Genomic DNA, 12,416 nt, shown 5'->3' with positions numbered 1-12,416 from the left:
TTTTACACTTCCTGAACAAAATGTGAGTGGTGCTTGCCACTATTGGCACCATGATGCTAAGAAGTGTTTTTAGAGCTTTGCTATGAGGTTGCTTACTGGCTCAAGTCACAAAAGCTCACCTCTGCTTCCTATATGCTACAGTTTCATATTAAAGTTTAATAATTTGGGATAAGAGTTTGTTCAAATCCTGAACTATGTATGAGCAACAGTAGTACCTTTAAGCTAAATGCCTAAGCAAGCAGAACTAGCTAGACAAACCTCAGATGAACCGCCAGCATCGTCCCCAAGTCAGTTTCATTTCATCTTCCTATCTAGCAATTATTTATCTGTCTCTCTTCCCCTCTTCTTGGCTGCTCCCCTACTGCCTCCAGTAGTGACTCACTGGTGGGAGGAAGAGAAGAGAGCAATCTTCCTCTTTAATCCCTCCTTTTCAGGGGGCGAAAAAGCTGCAAACGCTCTGGTTGAGAGGGATACCCTCGATCTCCAGTCAGCATGCCCCCGCATGTGCGTCCCAACACTCATCAGGAACTTGCCTACGCACTTAAGCTCTCGAAAAGTGCAGTGACAGAGTCATCGGAAAGACATTAGATGGATCTTAAAAGTCTAACAATGACACATAATCCACACAGCTGCTTCTAGTTCAATAAAAACAAAACCATAAATTTAAGATAAAAAAACATCGTTTCATAACAAGTGACGTTAAGCTGTGTTACGTGCATAGGCTTTGCATGGTGACTCATGCAGTCACTACGCTGCTTTTTCATGACTGAAATTCGCTCAACACTAAAGCCGAAGAATGTTTCTGAATAGTGTTGGTAGCTTTGCATGTAATGCAAAAAATAAAAATCTATTTAAAATTGCAATGGCATAATGTTGGGGTGGGCCTAGCAGTTCTTTAGACAAACAGTAGATGGAGGCAAGTTCAGGAAATCTTGTTGAAATTGAATTTTTCCAATTCTGTTTGGTGACAATAATGTAGGGCTGGAACAACTAATCGATAAAATCGATAATGAAAATCATCCCCAACGAATGTCATTATCAATTAGCACAGAAAGCGTCCGCCAGTCGCAGTGAATAACGCATTTCTATGGACAAAATGCATCTAAAAATAGTGGCTGAAACAGAGTGAGCTGCTGCGGGAAAGATGTGTGATCCAAGCTACCCGAAACATGCAAATGCTTTATTTTAAACTTCAAGCTAACGCATTAGCGTAATGTTAAACGTGGCTTGCCCTGTCAGGCGATAGATGCATGTGCTGTTTAATGTGTGAGATGTTTCCTCAGCAAATAAACTGCATTTTACGGTTATATTCTTTTCTGTAAATGTTACAATTCACATGAATGTTTCTATTTTGCTTCATTCAGACTTCACTGAATGAGCACCAGTGTCATGCACGTCAAACAGACAGAAAACAGTAAAGAGGGAGAAAATTAATATTCAGCGCAATAATATAAATTTTGCTTGTATATGTCTGTTACTGGACGTTAAATTTAGGTTTAAAAGTGAAACATGTAATTTAAGTATTTTATGATAGTAACTGTAAAATGATAACAGCGTGCGACTGAATATAAATGTAAGTAGTTTTTTTTACATTTACAGAATAACTGACAGCAATAGGGTACAGAACCTCTTATCTGTTAACACTGAGTTTGTGTTTTTCTTCATTATTTTCATTTTTAATAGCACTTTATAACTCTTTTACACATAATGCATAGCAAAGAGATATATTCACTATACAATACATTTTCATAGCATGCAGTTGGCAGATTTGTTTGAAGGACTGCATAGGGCAGGATGTTGAATTTTGTGTTTTGTCAATAAAAAAAAAAAAAAAAAAAAATTATAAAATAAAAATAATCTGCCAGTTAATCGATTATCAAAATAAATCTTAGTTGCAACCCTACACTAATGGCACAGAAATGACCAAAACCTTTAGTTTAAAGAAGACAACAAGCTTCAGTTTAAAGGGGTCATATGATGCGATTTCAAGTTTTCCTTTCTCTTTGGAGTGTTACAAGCTGTTCGTGCATAGATAAGATCCCTAAAGTTGCAAAGACTAAAGTCTCAAACCCAAAGAGATATTCTTTATAAAAGTTAAGACTCGACCACGCCCTCCTAAAACGCCTCATCTAAACACCCCCACGTCCACGTCACAATGTGGAACATTTGCATAACACCGCCCAAATGTTCACGCAAAGAAAGAAGGCGTAACTTTGATTGTTGCTGTAGTATTGTTGCTGCCATCACCATGTTGTGGAGACACTGTGTGTTTCGTTGTGAAAGCGAAACTACTTTGTCTGGCCTTCCAAAAGTGGACACAACTAGAAATCAGTGGTTCAGTTGTATTTACAACACTGTTCCAGAACAGTCAACCCAAATATTCAGATGTGAAGCGCATTTTACGGAGGACTGTTTCTTGATCCTGTGAAGGCTGTGAACAAAGGCTGTTTCTCTAAAGTGTAGGGCTGGTCCGAATATAATTTTTTGAGCTTTGAAGCTTCGGAAGTAATCAACACTGAATATTCGAAGCTTCGGAGGCACCGGACACGAGTGGCGCGGTGCAACAAAATACAATAGAACCTATTATGCTGTCTACACTGGATACTGCGCACACGGCTGACATATTCCTGACAGTAAACTGCTGCTGCGTTCTATTTATGACGTACTGACACAAATTTCAAATGATTTTCAACGGTCGCTTTGTTGCGTCCAGTGTAGACAGACTTTAGCTGTTGTGGCGTGGTGCTACGTGACGAAAACTGTCGCGTCCAGTGTAGACATGGTGTAATAAAGGCAAGGTTTGTCTGTTTGCATTTTTATTATGTCGAGAACCGTTCATCCAATCGACTTCACGCATGGCGGGTGTGTTGCTGTGGACCCAAGGGAGTACAGTGTCGCATTTTGGTGAAGTATGGACAAGTGCACGTTCAGAATGAATAAACTTTTAATAAACTACAGAACAGCGTGAGGTAGAAGCGGAGCGCCTCACACGGGCAGGGCTTGTATGCTCTGAGAACAGACACTGCACTAGTGATACAAAACACACAGGTCTGTTAAGAGCAATACTTTTAATATAGACAAATTATTATAAGGCTGGGCTACTGTACATTTTTTTATGACTGCCATATACGCAAGTATTTTCCAAGCAAATTAAGTGCACGTTTTTATCATGTGTAAAATTACTGATTAACATGGTAGATAAAAGCAGGTTTTTTTTTTTTTTTACTCCAACAATATACTATAGACGTACTACTTACACAACTCTTTTTTTTTCCAAATTTTTTTTTTTAACTTTATGTGCTATTGTGGTAGGTTAGTTTCAAATCGCATATTTGGCACATTGCCTTTGTCTTTTCCTCAATCAATTTAAAGTGCTCCCACACAGCTGAGGTCTTGGCATTTTTGTCCTCTCTTCCAGATGAACACATGGACAATTCATATTCAAGGGCAAATGAGAACTGTTTTGCGGGGGATGCCAGGTGTTCAGATTTTATTATTATTATTTTTTTTGAATATTCGAATCTCAAAATTGAAAATCGAATGCCAACCCACTGAACGAATATTCCAATAATCTAATATTATGGTCCAGCCCTAATTAAGTGGGACACTTCTGACTCACAGCCTGTAAGTACTTTTTTATATTAAAATAATTTTCCATTGACGATTCAAACGCGAGTTTTGAGCAGTGAAGAGTAGCGCTTGTTGTTTGTCATTTCTCCGATCACAAGATGGTTTTATGTTTACGCTGCGCGATATGCAATGCAACGCGTAAGAACACAGTATAAGTCACTATTATAATCAGTAATTATGTCCCCACTGGATGCAACAAATGGCTCGTTTGTAATGGGTTTTGTCTCGTCACACTAGGACACTGCATCACAGTATGGTAAGTGGCGTAACATTCCCGTCACACGCTTAAGGTTTTTGGCCAATCACAACACACTAGATAGCTGGCCAATCAGCTTTTCAGAATGATGAGCTTTGTAAAAAATCAACGCGTTTCAGAAAGGCAGGGCACAGAGGAGAAACAATAATGTACAGTATGTGGAAAATAATGTTTTCTGAACCTTCAACACATTGCATTACACCAAATACACAAAATAATGTTCTTTTTAGCAACGTCATATGACCCCTTTAAAGTAGAAAACAAGCTGTAATTTCTCACCTGGCCATAGGGGGCACCCTCTTCATCACATTCCCTCAGTTCAATGGCTTCATCATCATCATCATCATCTTCCTCCAAGTCACTTTCTGTGCTTTCTCCCTTCAACTGAACCAGACGTTCAGAAGGGGGTGTGGTCTCACCAGAGCTCTCTTTCTGTAGCCCCTCCCATACGTGATCAAGCCCCTCCCCTCGCTCGTCCTGCATCTCTGCGGTTTCAGTAAGCTCCTCCTCAGTCTCCTCAGGGTGTGTGGGAGGCTGCCGTGGAAGCTCTGCCCCTTTAGTGAGGATCTGAAAGGAGGTGGAGCTTGTTAGCAATTTTTTGCTAAATAGCTGAAACAGCATCAAATATCTCATGCTAGCACAATATACCTTATTTAGCTGGTAGTGTTTCTGTTTCTCGAGGAAGTGCTGGTGCTGCTGTTGCATTACGAGGTGCTGCAGGGCCTGTGGTGTTTGAGGCAGGGGCGCTGATTGTGTACGGCTCAGCGGCCGGTGCCTAGGCAACTTATTCACTGTACGCATGCTGTTGGACACCCGCTCACCCGTTACCAGCGGAGATTGCCCGTACATGGGAACTGCATGATAAAGATCAAGACAAAAAGTGTAAGCTGTTACACCTACACATCAAACTGATAATATTCACTGTTTTTAACATTCATTTTCTTGTCAACTTGGAATCGTAGTACCGTGACATTCCTTGTTAGCACATTGCAGTCCTGACCTATAAGACCTGAAACATACTCAGTGCAATAACTTGAATGTAGACTGTTCTAGTTACTCAAGTTTAATTTCAAACATTGTTTTTTTTCCAAGGTGGACATTAGCATAAATTGTCTCAGTTTTCTCTTTCAGGTCAACTACTGGCAACTCATGGTAGAGCAACAGTTTGAATAAAATCTTGCAGGGTAAATTAAAATTCAGTTAAACTGTCAAAATATACATAGCTAAATACCTGAATAATGAATCTGGCTTAAATCAACCCTTGAGAACTGAGACTTGTTATGGTCAGAGCAACACAAGAGTGCATTTGCATCTACATACTATGTAAAGTATGTTTCTTGTCTTAAGGCACTGACACATTGTATGACACATTTACATTTACAGCTTTTTGCAATGTATTCAGGACAACATGACTGCATACTTTGATTTATGTGTACCTGCGAGAAGTGCGCTCTGTTGACGAGCCTGCTCCAACAGTAGGACGTGCTGAAGCAGTGAGGAATGGCTACTGTGGCTATTAGAGGTGGAAGGGGGCTCGGGGTCATGGGGTGCCCCGGTGGGAAGGCACGTCGGCAGGGACGATGTGCTGATGAACTTCCCTGTCAGTGCCCCACCTTGACGCAAATTCTGGATTGCCTGTCGCTCTGCCTCCTGCTGGGCACTGAGTTTCTGAGGAGCCTAGAGTAGAGGAGAAGAGAATGAGAATTTATTCTTCAGACTTGGGAACACTGAGCTGCTTAAAGCTGCAACAAAAGGTACCAAAGCCTACAAGGCTGTTTTCACACATGGTTCGATTGCTTGGTCCAAACCAGAACCCGTTTGATTCCATCCCCTTCTAATGCCCCCTGTGCTCTCATTTCAAATTGTACTTTTGGGTCCGAAGGCATGGGCGTAGAATACGCAGAGGATGTGACCCCCTACTTTTAATAAAACATAAATTCGTCCCCTGCACTTTTTTTGGGCAAGTGTGTATGCATAGAGGTTTTTAAGGGGAAGTGTGAATAAATCTAGATTTAAATTCAAATACACAAAATAGTCTATGCATGACCTGACGTTTTATTCGTATCCAAAACGAGGCGATATAAACATTATGGAGCACTAAACACCCTCACGCAGTGTATGTTTCATACATCACTGTAGCTAAGCTGAATAAAAAACAGAAACGTTTAGACTGATGAAAGATTAAGACAATAAACACTCCATATATATATATATATATATATATATATATATATATATATATATATATATAGCGATATATTGTTTATGTGTGTTTTTTAAGTCATGTCCAGGTTATAAAAAGCATCTGAATAATGCAGTGCTAACTGACATATCATTTATATATTCATATATTCTGCCTTATTCTGTGATAAAAATGAAAAAAGTGCAATTTAGGACAAATAGCTTACAAAGTTAACCAACTGAAAACTGTAGTGTAGTTCACATGAACCACACCCAAGACTGGATTAGGGTGTGGATCAATGGTGTGTATCTTCTGAAAAACACTTTCACATCAATCAGACCAAAAGCTCTAGTGTGAAAGCATCCTAATGATCTAGCAAGCCCACTAGGATTCAGCCTACACCACTTGCTGACTCTGAATCACTATCACAAAGCCACCAGGCTTTAGCTGAGGACACTCACCGTGATGTGCGCGTTGGCAGGCAGTCCAAGAGAGATGTTGGGCAGAGATGGAGAGGTGTAGAGGCTAAGGGGACTCGGTGTCCCATCTCCAGTCAAAGACTGATGCAGAGAACGCAGCTGCTGCCGAAACAGAAAAGGAGAGAAAGACGTGAGTCCCACAGGACAAGCAACAGGCCTATCTTTCAGGATGTACACTTCAAACAGCACAAAGAATCCATTTTATCTCAGCAAGGCATCCCATACAAGGAGTTTCAGCTTGACTTGATCATTTGAAAGCATTCTTCTTTGGAAATCCTTACTAAGTTGTATTTATGACGGGGAAAGCAGCATGTGGGAATGGATTGTCTGTATTTGGGATTGGATGAGCGCCACTTGAAGAAGACAACAGTTGATGAGCTAAGCAGTTATAAGGATAGTTCAAATGGGTCTTGCATTGACCCATTTTCTAATTTCTAAAGAGTAAAAAATGACCCAAAAGAGAGCTATGTGAGAAATACAGAGGTGTTTCTGAGTGCTGGTAATCCCATCATCTGACCCTATACTTGGAGCCCAGCCATTTTCAAAGCCAAAGAACAAAAATTAATGGATCTGCTTTACAAGGCAACATTTATTCATCCCCAAAGACCCAATTTAAGCCTTTCATTAGAAGTTGTTCGCACAATGTACGTCATTCTCACTCTGACTCAAAGGATACACTAAGAAAAGACGAGGAAGTTAAAGACAAAGCAGACATTCTGTGGCAGAGCGCCCTACCTGCAGCAGAGATGATGTCAGCATTCTATTCTCCTTCGCATTTATCCATCACTTCTCTCGAGGCTGTACTGCTAAGCTACAGAGCCTCTGGAATAGAGATCTAAGACTATTTTTGGGGAGTTGTACAAACACCTTGCATTCTGGATAGAGCTAATGAGATGATTCTTAAGTCATCTCCACTGGCACCTATTTAAACCAGATTTTTTTTTCCTCTGGTTGATGAGACTGACAAACTTTATTTCTTTTCTCTTTGACAAACTCCAGCACACTTCATCCTCTATCACATCCACTGGCAATGACGTAACATATTAAAAAAAAACTATACAAAGGGATGCTGAAAAAAAAAAACGTTTTCTACCCTTAAGAAAAAAGAGCACATAGTCAAGACTCGACACATTATGTACTACTAGCAGAACTGTTTGAGAAAAAAAGTCAATGTAAGCGAACTTCTTCGGCAAACAAGAAACATACCCCATATTTAAACACGGACTGCGGTAAGGATGGCACGACCAAAAGTGTACATCACACAATGAGTAACTGTATATATGGTAAAGATATCACAATATTCACTGACAAATGAAAAACATACATACTGTAGATATTACTATTATTATTATTATTAAAAATTAAAATATAAAAATATATCAATATATAATTTAACAATTACCTATATATATATATATATATATATATATATATATATATATATATATATATATATATATATATATATATATATATAAAATCTTCTCTACCTCAAAAGATACTATTCGCAACAATACTATTCGTCTGATGTTTGTGTATTACAATATAGCATAAATACATAAATTACAAAATCACAAACTACATGTAAACATTGTAAATGGCATTATTTGTTTGAAAAAATTGTTGTTTTGCATTTAATATGCTGGTCATCCAAAATTAAACACAAACTGGCTCATTCATATTCATGTTCCTCTCCTACAGCTTCAAGCCCTTTGTGAAATGAGCACACGCAATTTCACTCTCTCTGGCTCTCAAGGTTAAGGTGATCCTCAAGGCTAGCTGCTTAGCATGCAGGGTTGACCCCAGGCAGCTTCCTGCTGTCCATTCAGAGCAGCCGTGGCCATTCTTGTGCCTTACAGATATAACTCACTGCAAGGCTGACTCTTGGAATGTGTTTGTTTTTTTGTGTTTTTTGGGGGGATTAGCATACCAGTGTTATCCCAGGCCATAACAAGACTCTGTACAATAGATTGTTTCCATAGAAACAGTGTCATTATCTAGGTGAAGCCAATTTATTGTGTCTTTTTTTTTCCATCATTAACCTATTGAGAACCGACGGTAGTGCGAGAGCAGAAGAGAAGCAAATGCGTAGGGGGTAAGTCTCTCACCTCAGTGTGGATGTTTGGGACCGATCCGCTGGAGCCATTCTCGGCAATGGCACAGTTAGAGCTGTTGGGAGAACTGGGACCCGAGCCAGGAGCACTGCTGCACATAGAGGACACTGAAACATACACACATTTCAACAATCACATTTTAGCTGCATCGTTAGAAAATGTAGCTGATGATTTCACAATATTCTGTGATTGATTGAACCAGTTTTAATGTATCAGCAGGATGCTAAACTGTTCCCTTCCTCCAAGCTGCATTTATATTAACAGCATAGAAATCACACAATTCCTATGTGTTCATTATTTCAATCTGCAAATCTTCACACATCTGACGGCAGTTTTTTTTCTTACTCAGGTGCTGATGTAACCTCAGGATTACATCTTCCATATAAACTCTAGGTTTGTGAACCTGAATGCACAACAATGCCAAAACTGAGTGTTTATTTTATTGAATTTATATAAATTTGAATAATAAAGTTTTCTTACATTAATAAAACATCCATTAATAAAAAGAATTAAAATATTTTTTTCATGAAAATATATTAAGATGCCTTTATACTTTACGACAAGTGATCTGTCAAAGATACTTGGAGAGTCCTTAGCATAAAAAAGTGTGAAAACCTCTAGCCAGAAAGTGTAGTTCTTGGTTCAAACCTGTTTTAATGCCTTCCTTATCCATAACTCATGAGGTGCAAACAGTTCTGCATTCTCACATATGGTTTACCTGAGATCTCAATCGCCCTTTTCTTGAAGGTGCTGATCACAGTGCCATCTTTCCGTCTAAGAAGTGGGCTGCTCCTCCTCTCAGCAACCTTCTGTTTTAACCGTGAACGTACCTTCAGATTGGGCTCAGAGGCTGAACAGAAGACAGAAAGAAAAACAATTCAACCACTTAGAAAAGTAAAAGCAACCCTGCATGATTTAAGGGGTCACTTATTGGGGTGTGAGTCGCAAAGCAAAGTTTACTATTTTTGCTCAGGGGCTTGTTCAAAATCCTCAACCCTAAGTATGAGAAATTATAATAGTGTTGTTTCACTTAATAAGCACCACAAATGAATGTTTGCATCTGTAGCTGTTGTGCATCAGCACCATGGACAGCAACCGCCAATCCCTTCCTGTTTCTCTCGTTCTCTCACTCACTCACTGAGCTATAGATAAAAGTTATATTTACAGCGTGCCGATTTTATCTCTTGTTGATTCTGGAGATGCCGGGCAAAATTAAACTAATTGAACTAAAAAGGGATTTGAAAGAAAGAGAAAAAAAGAAAGAAATTGAGGCAATTATCCAAACACGGTAAATCGGCTTGACTGAGCCCTATGTGTTTTTCTGGGCCTGTTTGTGCGTCACAGCCACACTGGGCAGAAAGAGCAGAAAGGACTTTAGCCTCTAATGCTATCAGTGACTTTAGTATGGATTTAATTAGATTTAAAATAAAAGTGTGAGACGAGGGGGAGGGGATGGGATGAAAAGACACACACAAACTGAGGACACGTTATGTAAGGAGATTGCTGTGGTGTTGACATAACAGTGGTAATTTAGAGTAAGCGCTTCTCCCACGGTAACATACCCGTCTGCGATTACTTTATCAGTGAGCTGAAGTCCAAGCTCAGTTGTGTGTGTGTGTGTGTGTGTGTGTGCACAAGCGTCCTCCTATCATCTGGATGGTATATGTGTGTCAGTTTTGCTATAGAGAGCTTTAAAAAGCAATGTGGGTGTGACAGTTTAAAAGTTAGCCATGTGTAGACAGCAGATAGCAGATGTGTGTGTGTTTACTGAATCTGTGTGGGAGTTTTTGAGTATGGCTGTCGGCTACGAGAGTGAACAGCAAATGACCAGCAGTAATTTGAAAAAAGTTGAAAACACATCAAAAATGATTTGAGACAAGGTTTGAGGTGCTCCTCGGTATCTGAATCTCTCATACACAGACTAAATTGGGTTTAGCTTCAAATGACAAAAACAGAAGACAAAAAAATTTATACAAATTTAAAATTAAAATGATGGTAAATGATTGCAATGGTATTAAAATAACGGTGCTCTAAGGTGTGTGTTTGTGTGTAGGTCTGCTGTTCTGATGACTCATTATGACTCACACCTGCAGACTCCTCACTTTATCCCTACACACACACACACACACACACACACCCTTGCATCTTCTGTGACACCTCTGCACTGTTAAACAGCTCAAAATTCTCCAAAAAAAAAAAATAAAATAAAAAAAAATTTATATATATATATATATATATATATATATATATATATATTTACTAAAATAAATAACAAAACGCTGGTGATAACAAAATAAAGACGACAAAGATAACAAAAAATAACTACATCTGCATTTTTCCAGAGGAAATACAAGGGCTTGCAAACCAGTAAAAGAGTGTTTACTTGTCAAATGATCCAGAAAAAGAGAAGACAGCCAGAGGAATGGGAGAAAAGGTGACCCAGTGAGAGGGCTGGTATGAGATCATCACTAGAAGTTACATTCTTACAGTGCAAGTCCATGAGTGACTTTTAAACATTAAAGGTACACTACCATTTAAATGTTCAGGGGACAGTTAAGATGTTTTCTTGTTTATGAAACAAGTTTCTTATGCTTACGAAGATCACCTTTATTTGACCATAAATACAGTTAAAACAGTAATACTGTGGAATATTATTGCAATTCAAAATAACGGTTTTCAATAATATTTTTCAATAATATTTCTTAATTTGTAATTTATTCCTGTGATGCAAAGCTGAATTTTCAGCATCTTTACTCCTGCCTTCAGTTGTCACATGATACTTCAGAAACCATTCTAATATGCTGTTTTGCTGCTCAAGAAACATTTCTTCTTATTATCAATTATTCTTTTTCTTATTATGCCCGACACACAACCACAGAAACAAGAATGAGATGCGTTCTAACATAACATATGCCATTCAGATTACTTGTTAAAGTGCAACAAAATACCTTACATCAGCAGACGATGTACATCTGAGTTTGGAGACTCTAATCCTCATTTGCAGGTGTGTGTGAAGTGCTGAATTAAATAGCGGGGAAATTCGATAATAATAGCCGAATTATAATGGCCTGCCTAATAATAATAATTTAATACATTAATAGGAGAATGAGCCTAATATCGTCTTGAATATCGACTTGCTATCATCGTTATTTCTATCGTCGATATTGTGTGAGCAGTGAGAAGATTTGTGCATGCGCTCATCCGAAGCGTGCAAACCCGCGTCCCGAAACACACGCAAATATTAAGCTCTCTCTGAAATACTGTGTTTGAATGGACAAATTCACACAAAAATGATGTCAAAATGTACGTCTTGGTAAGTATCCTATAACAGACATAGCTGGCTGAACTGTACTGTATCAGTGTACTGGATCAGTGCATTCTCTTAAAGTGACAGTCTTAATATTAATCGAACAGCAACAACAAATAAATCATTTACTGCTTTTGATTGGATAGCTTTTGTGACTTAGATAAAGATTAATCTTTAATTTATACAGTCAAATATGCAATGCTGTATTACATTTGACCACTTCATTCAATTTCTGTACCTAAAAACTAATGCTAGACCTACCTGAAAATATATATTTTATTTTTATCTTTACTCTTTTGCATTTATTTGTGCTGTTGCTTGTAGTTAGATAGAATATTCTTATTTTCTTTTTTTTATATTTGAAAGTATAGTTTTTCCATAAACAGCACATACCGAACCATACTGAAACCGTGACTCTAAAACCGTGATACAAACCGAACCATGAAAA

The 12,416-nt window shown here is 38.5% G+C and overlaps 1 protein-coding gene across 8 annotated transcripts in view; it reads right to left on the bottom strand.

The window, feature by feature from the left end:
- Positions 1–12,416, bottom strand: part of LOC109062571 (histone deacetylase 5) — a 72,203-nt gene that overhangs the window by 14,288 nt on the left and 45,499 nt on the right. For 7 of the 8 annotated variants that reach the window (XM_042728086.1, XM_042728104.1, XM_042728096.1 and 4 more), the window contains 6 exons: positions 9,380–9,511; positions 8,656–8,768; positions 6,530–6,649; positions 5,323–5,563; positions 4,535–4,740; positions 4,166–4,453 (listed from right to left, as the gene is read on the bottom strand). In XM_042728086.1, the coding sequence (XP_042584020.1) occupies positions 4,166–4,453; positions 4,535–4,740; positions 5,323–5,563; positions 6,530–6,649; positions 8,656–8,768; positions 9,380–9,511 (1,100 nt within the window). The remainder of the gene's footprint in view (positions 1–4,165; positions 4,454–4,534; positions 4,741–5,322; positions 5,564–6,529; positions 6,650–8,655; positions 8,769–9,379; positions 9,512–12,416) is intronic. The other variant, XM_042728124.1, reaches the window with a different exon arrangement.

Source organism: Cyprinus carpio, chromosome A3 (genome assembly GCF_018340385.1).
Source record: "Cyprinus carpio isolate SPL01 chromosome A3, ASM1834038v1, whole genome shotgun sequence".
NCBI lineage: Eukaryota > Metazoa > Chordata > Actinopteri > Cypriniformes > Cyprinidae > Cyprinus > Cyprinus carpio.
Note: the sequence above shows the minus strand (reverse complement) of the source record. Positions and strands in the feature narration are given on the sequence as shown.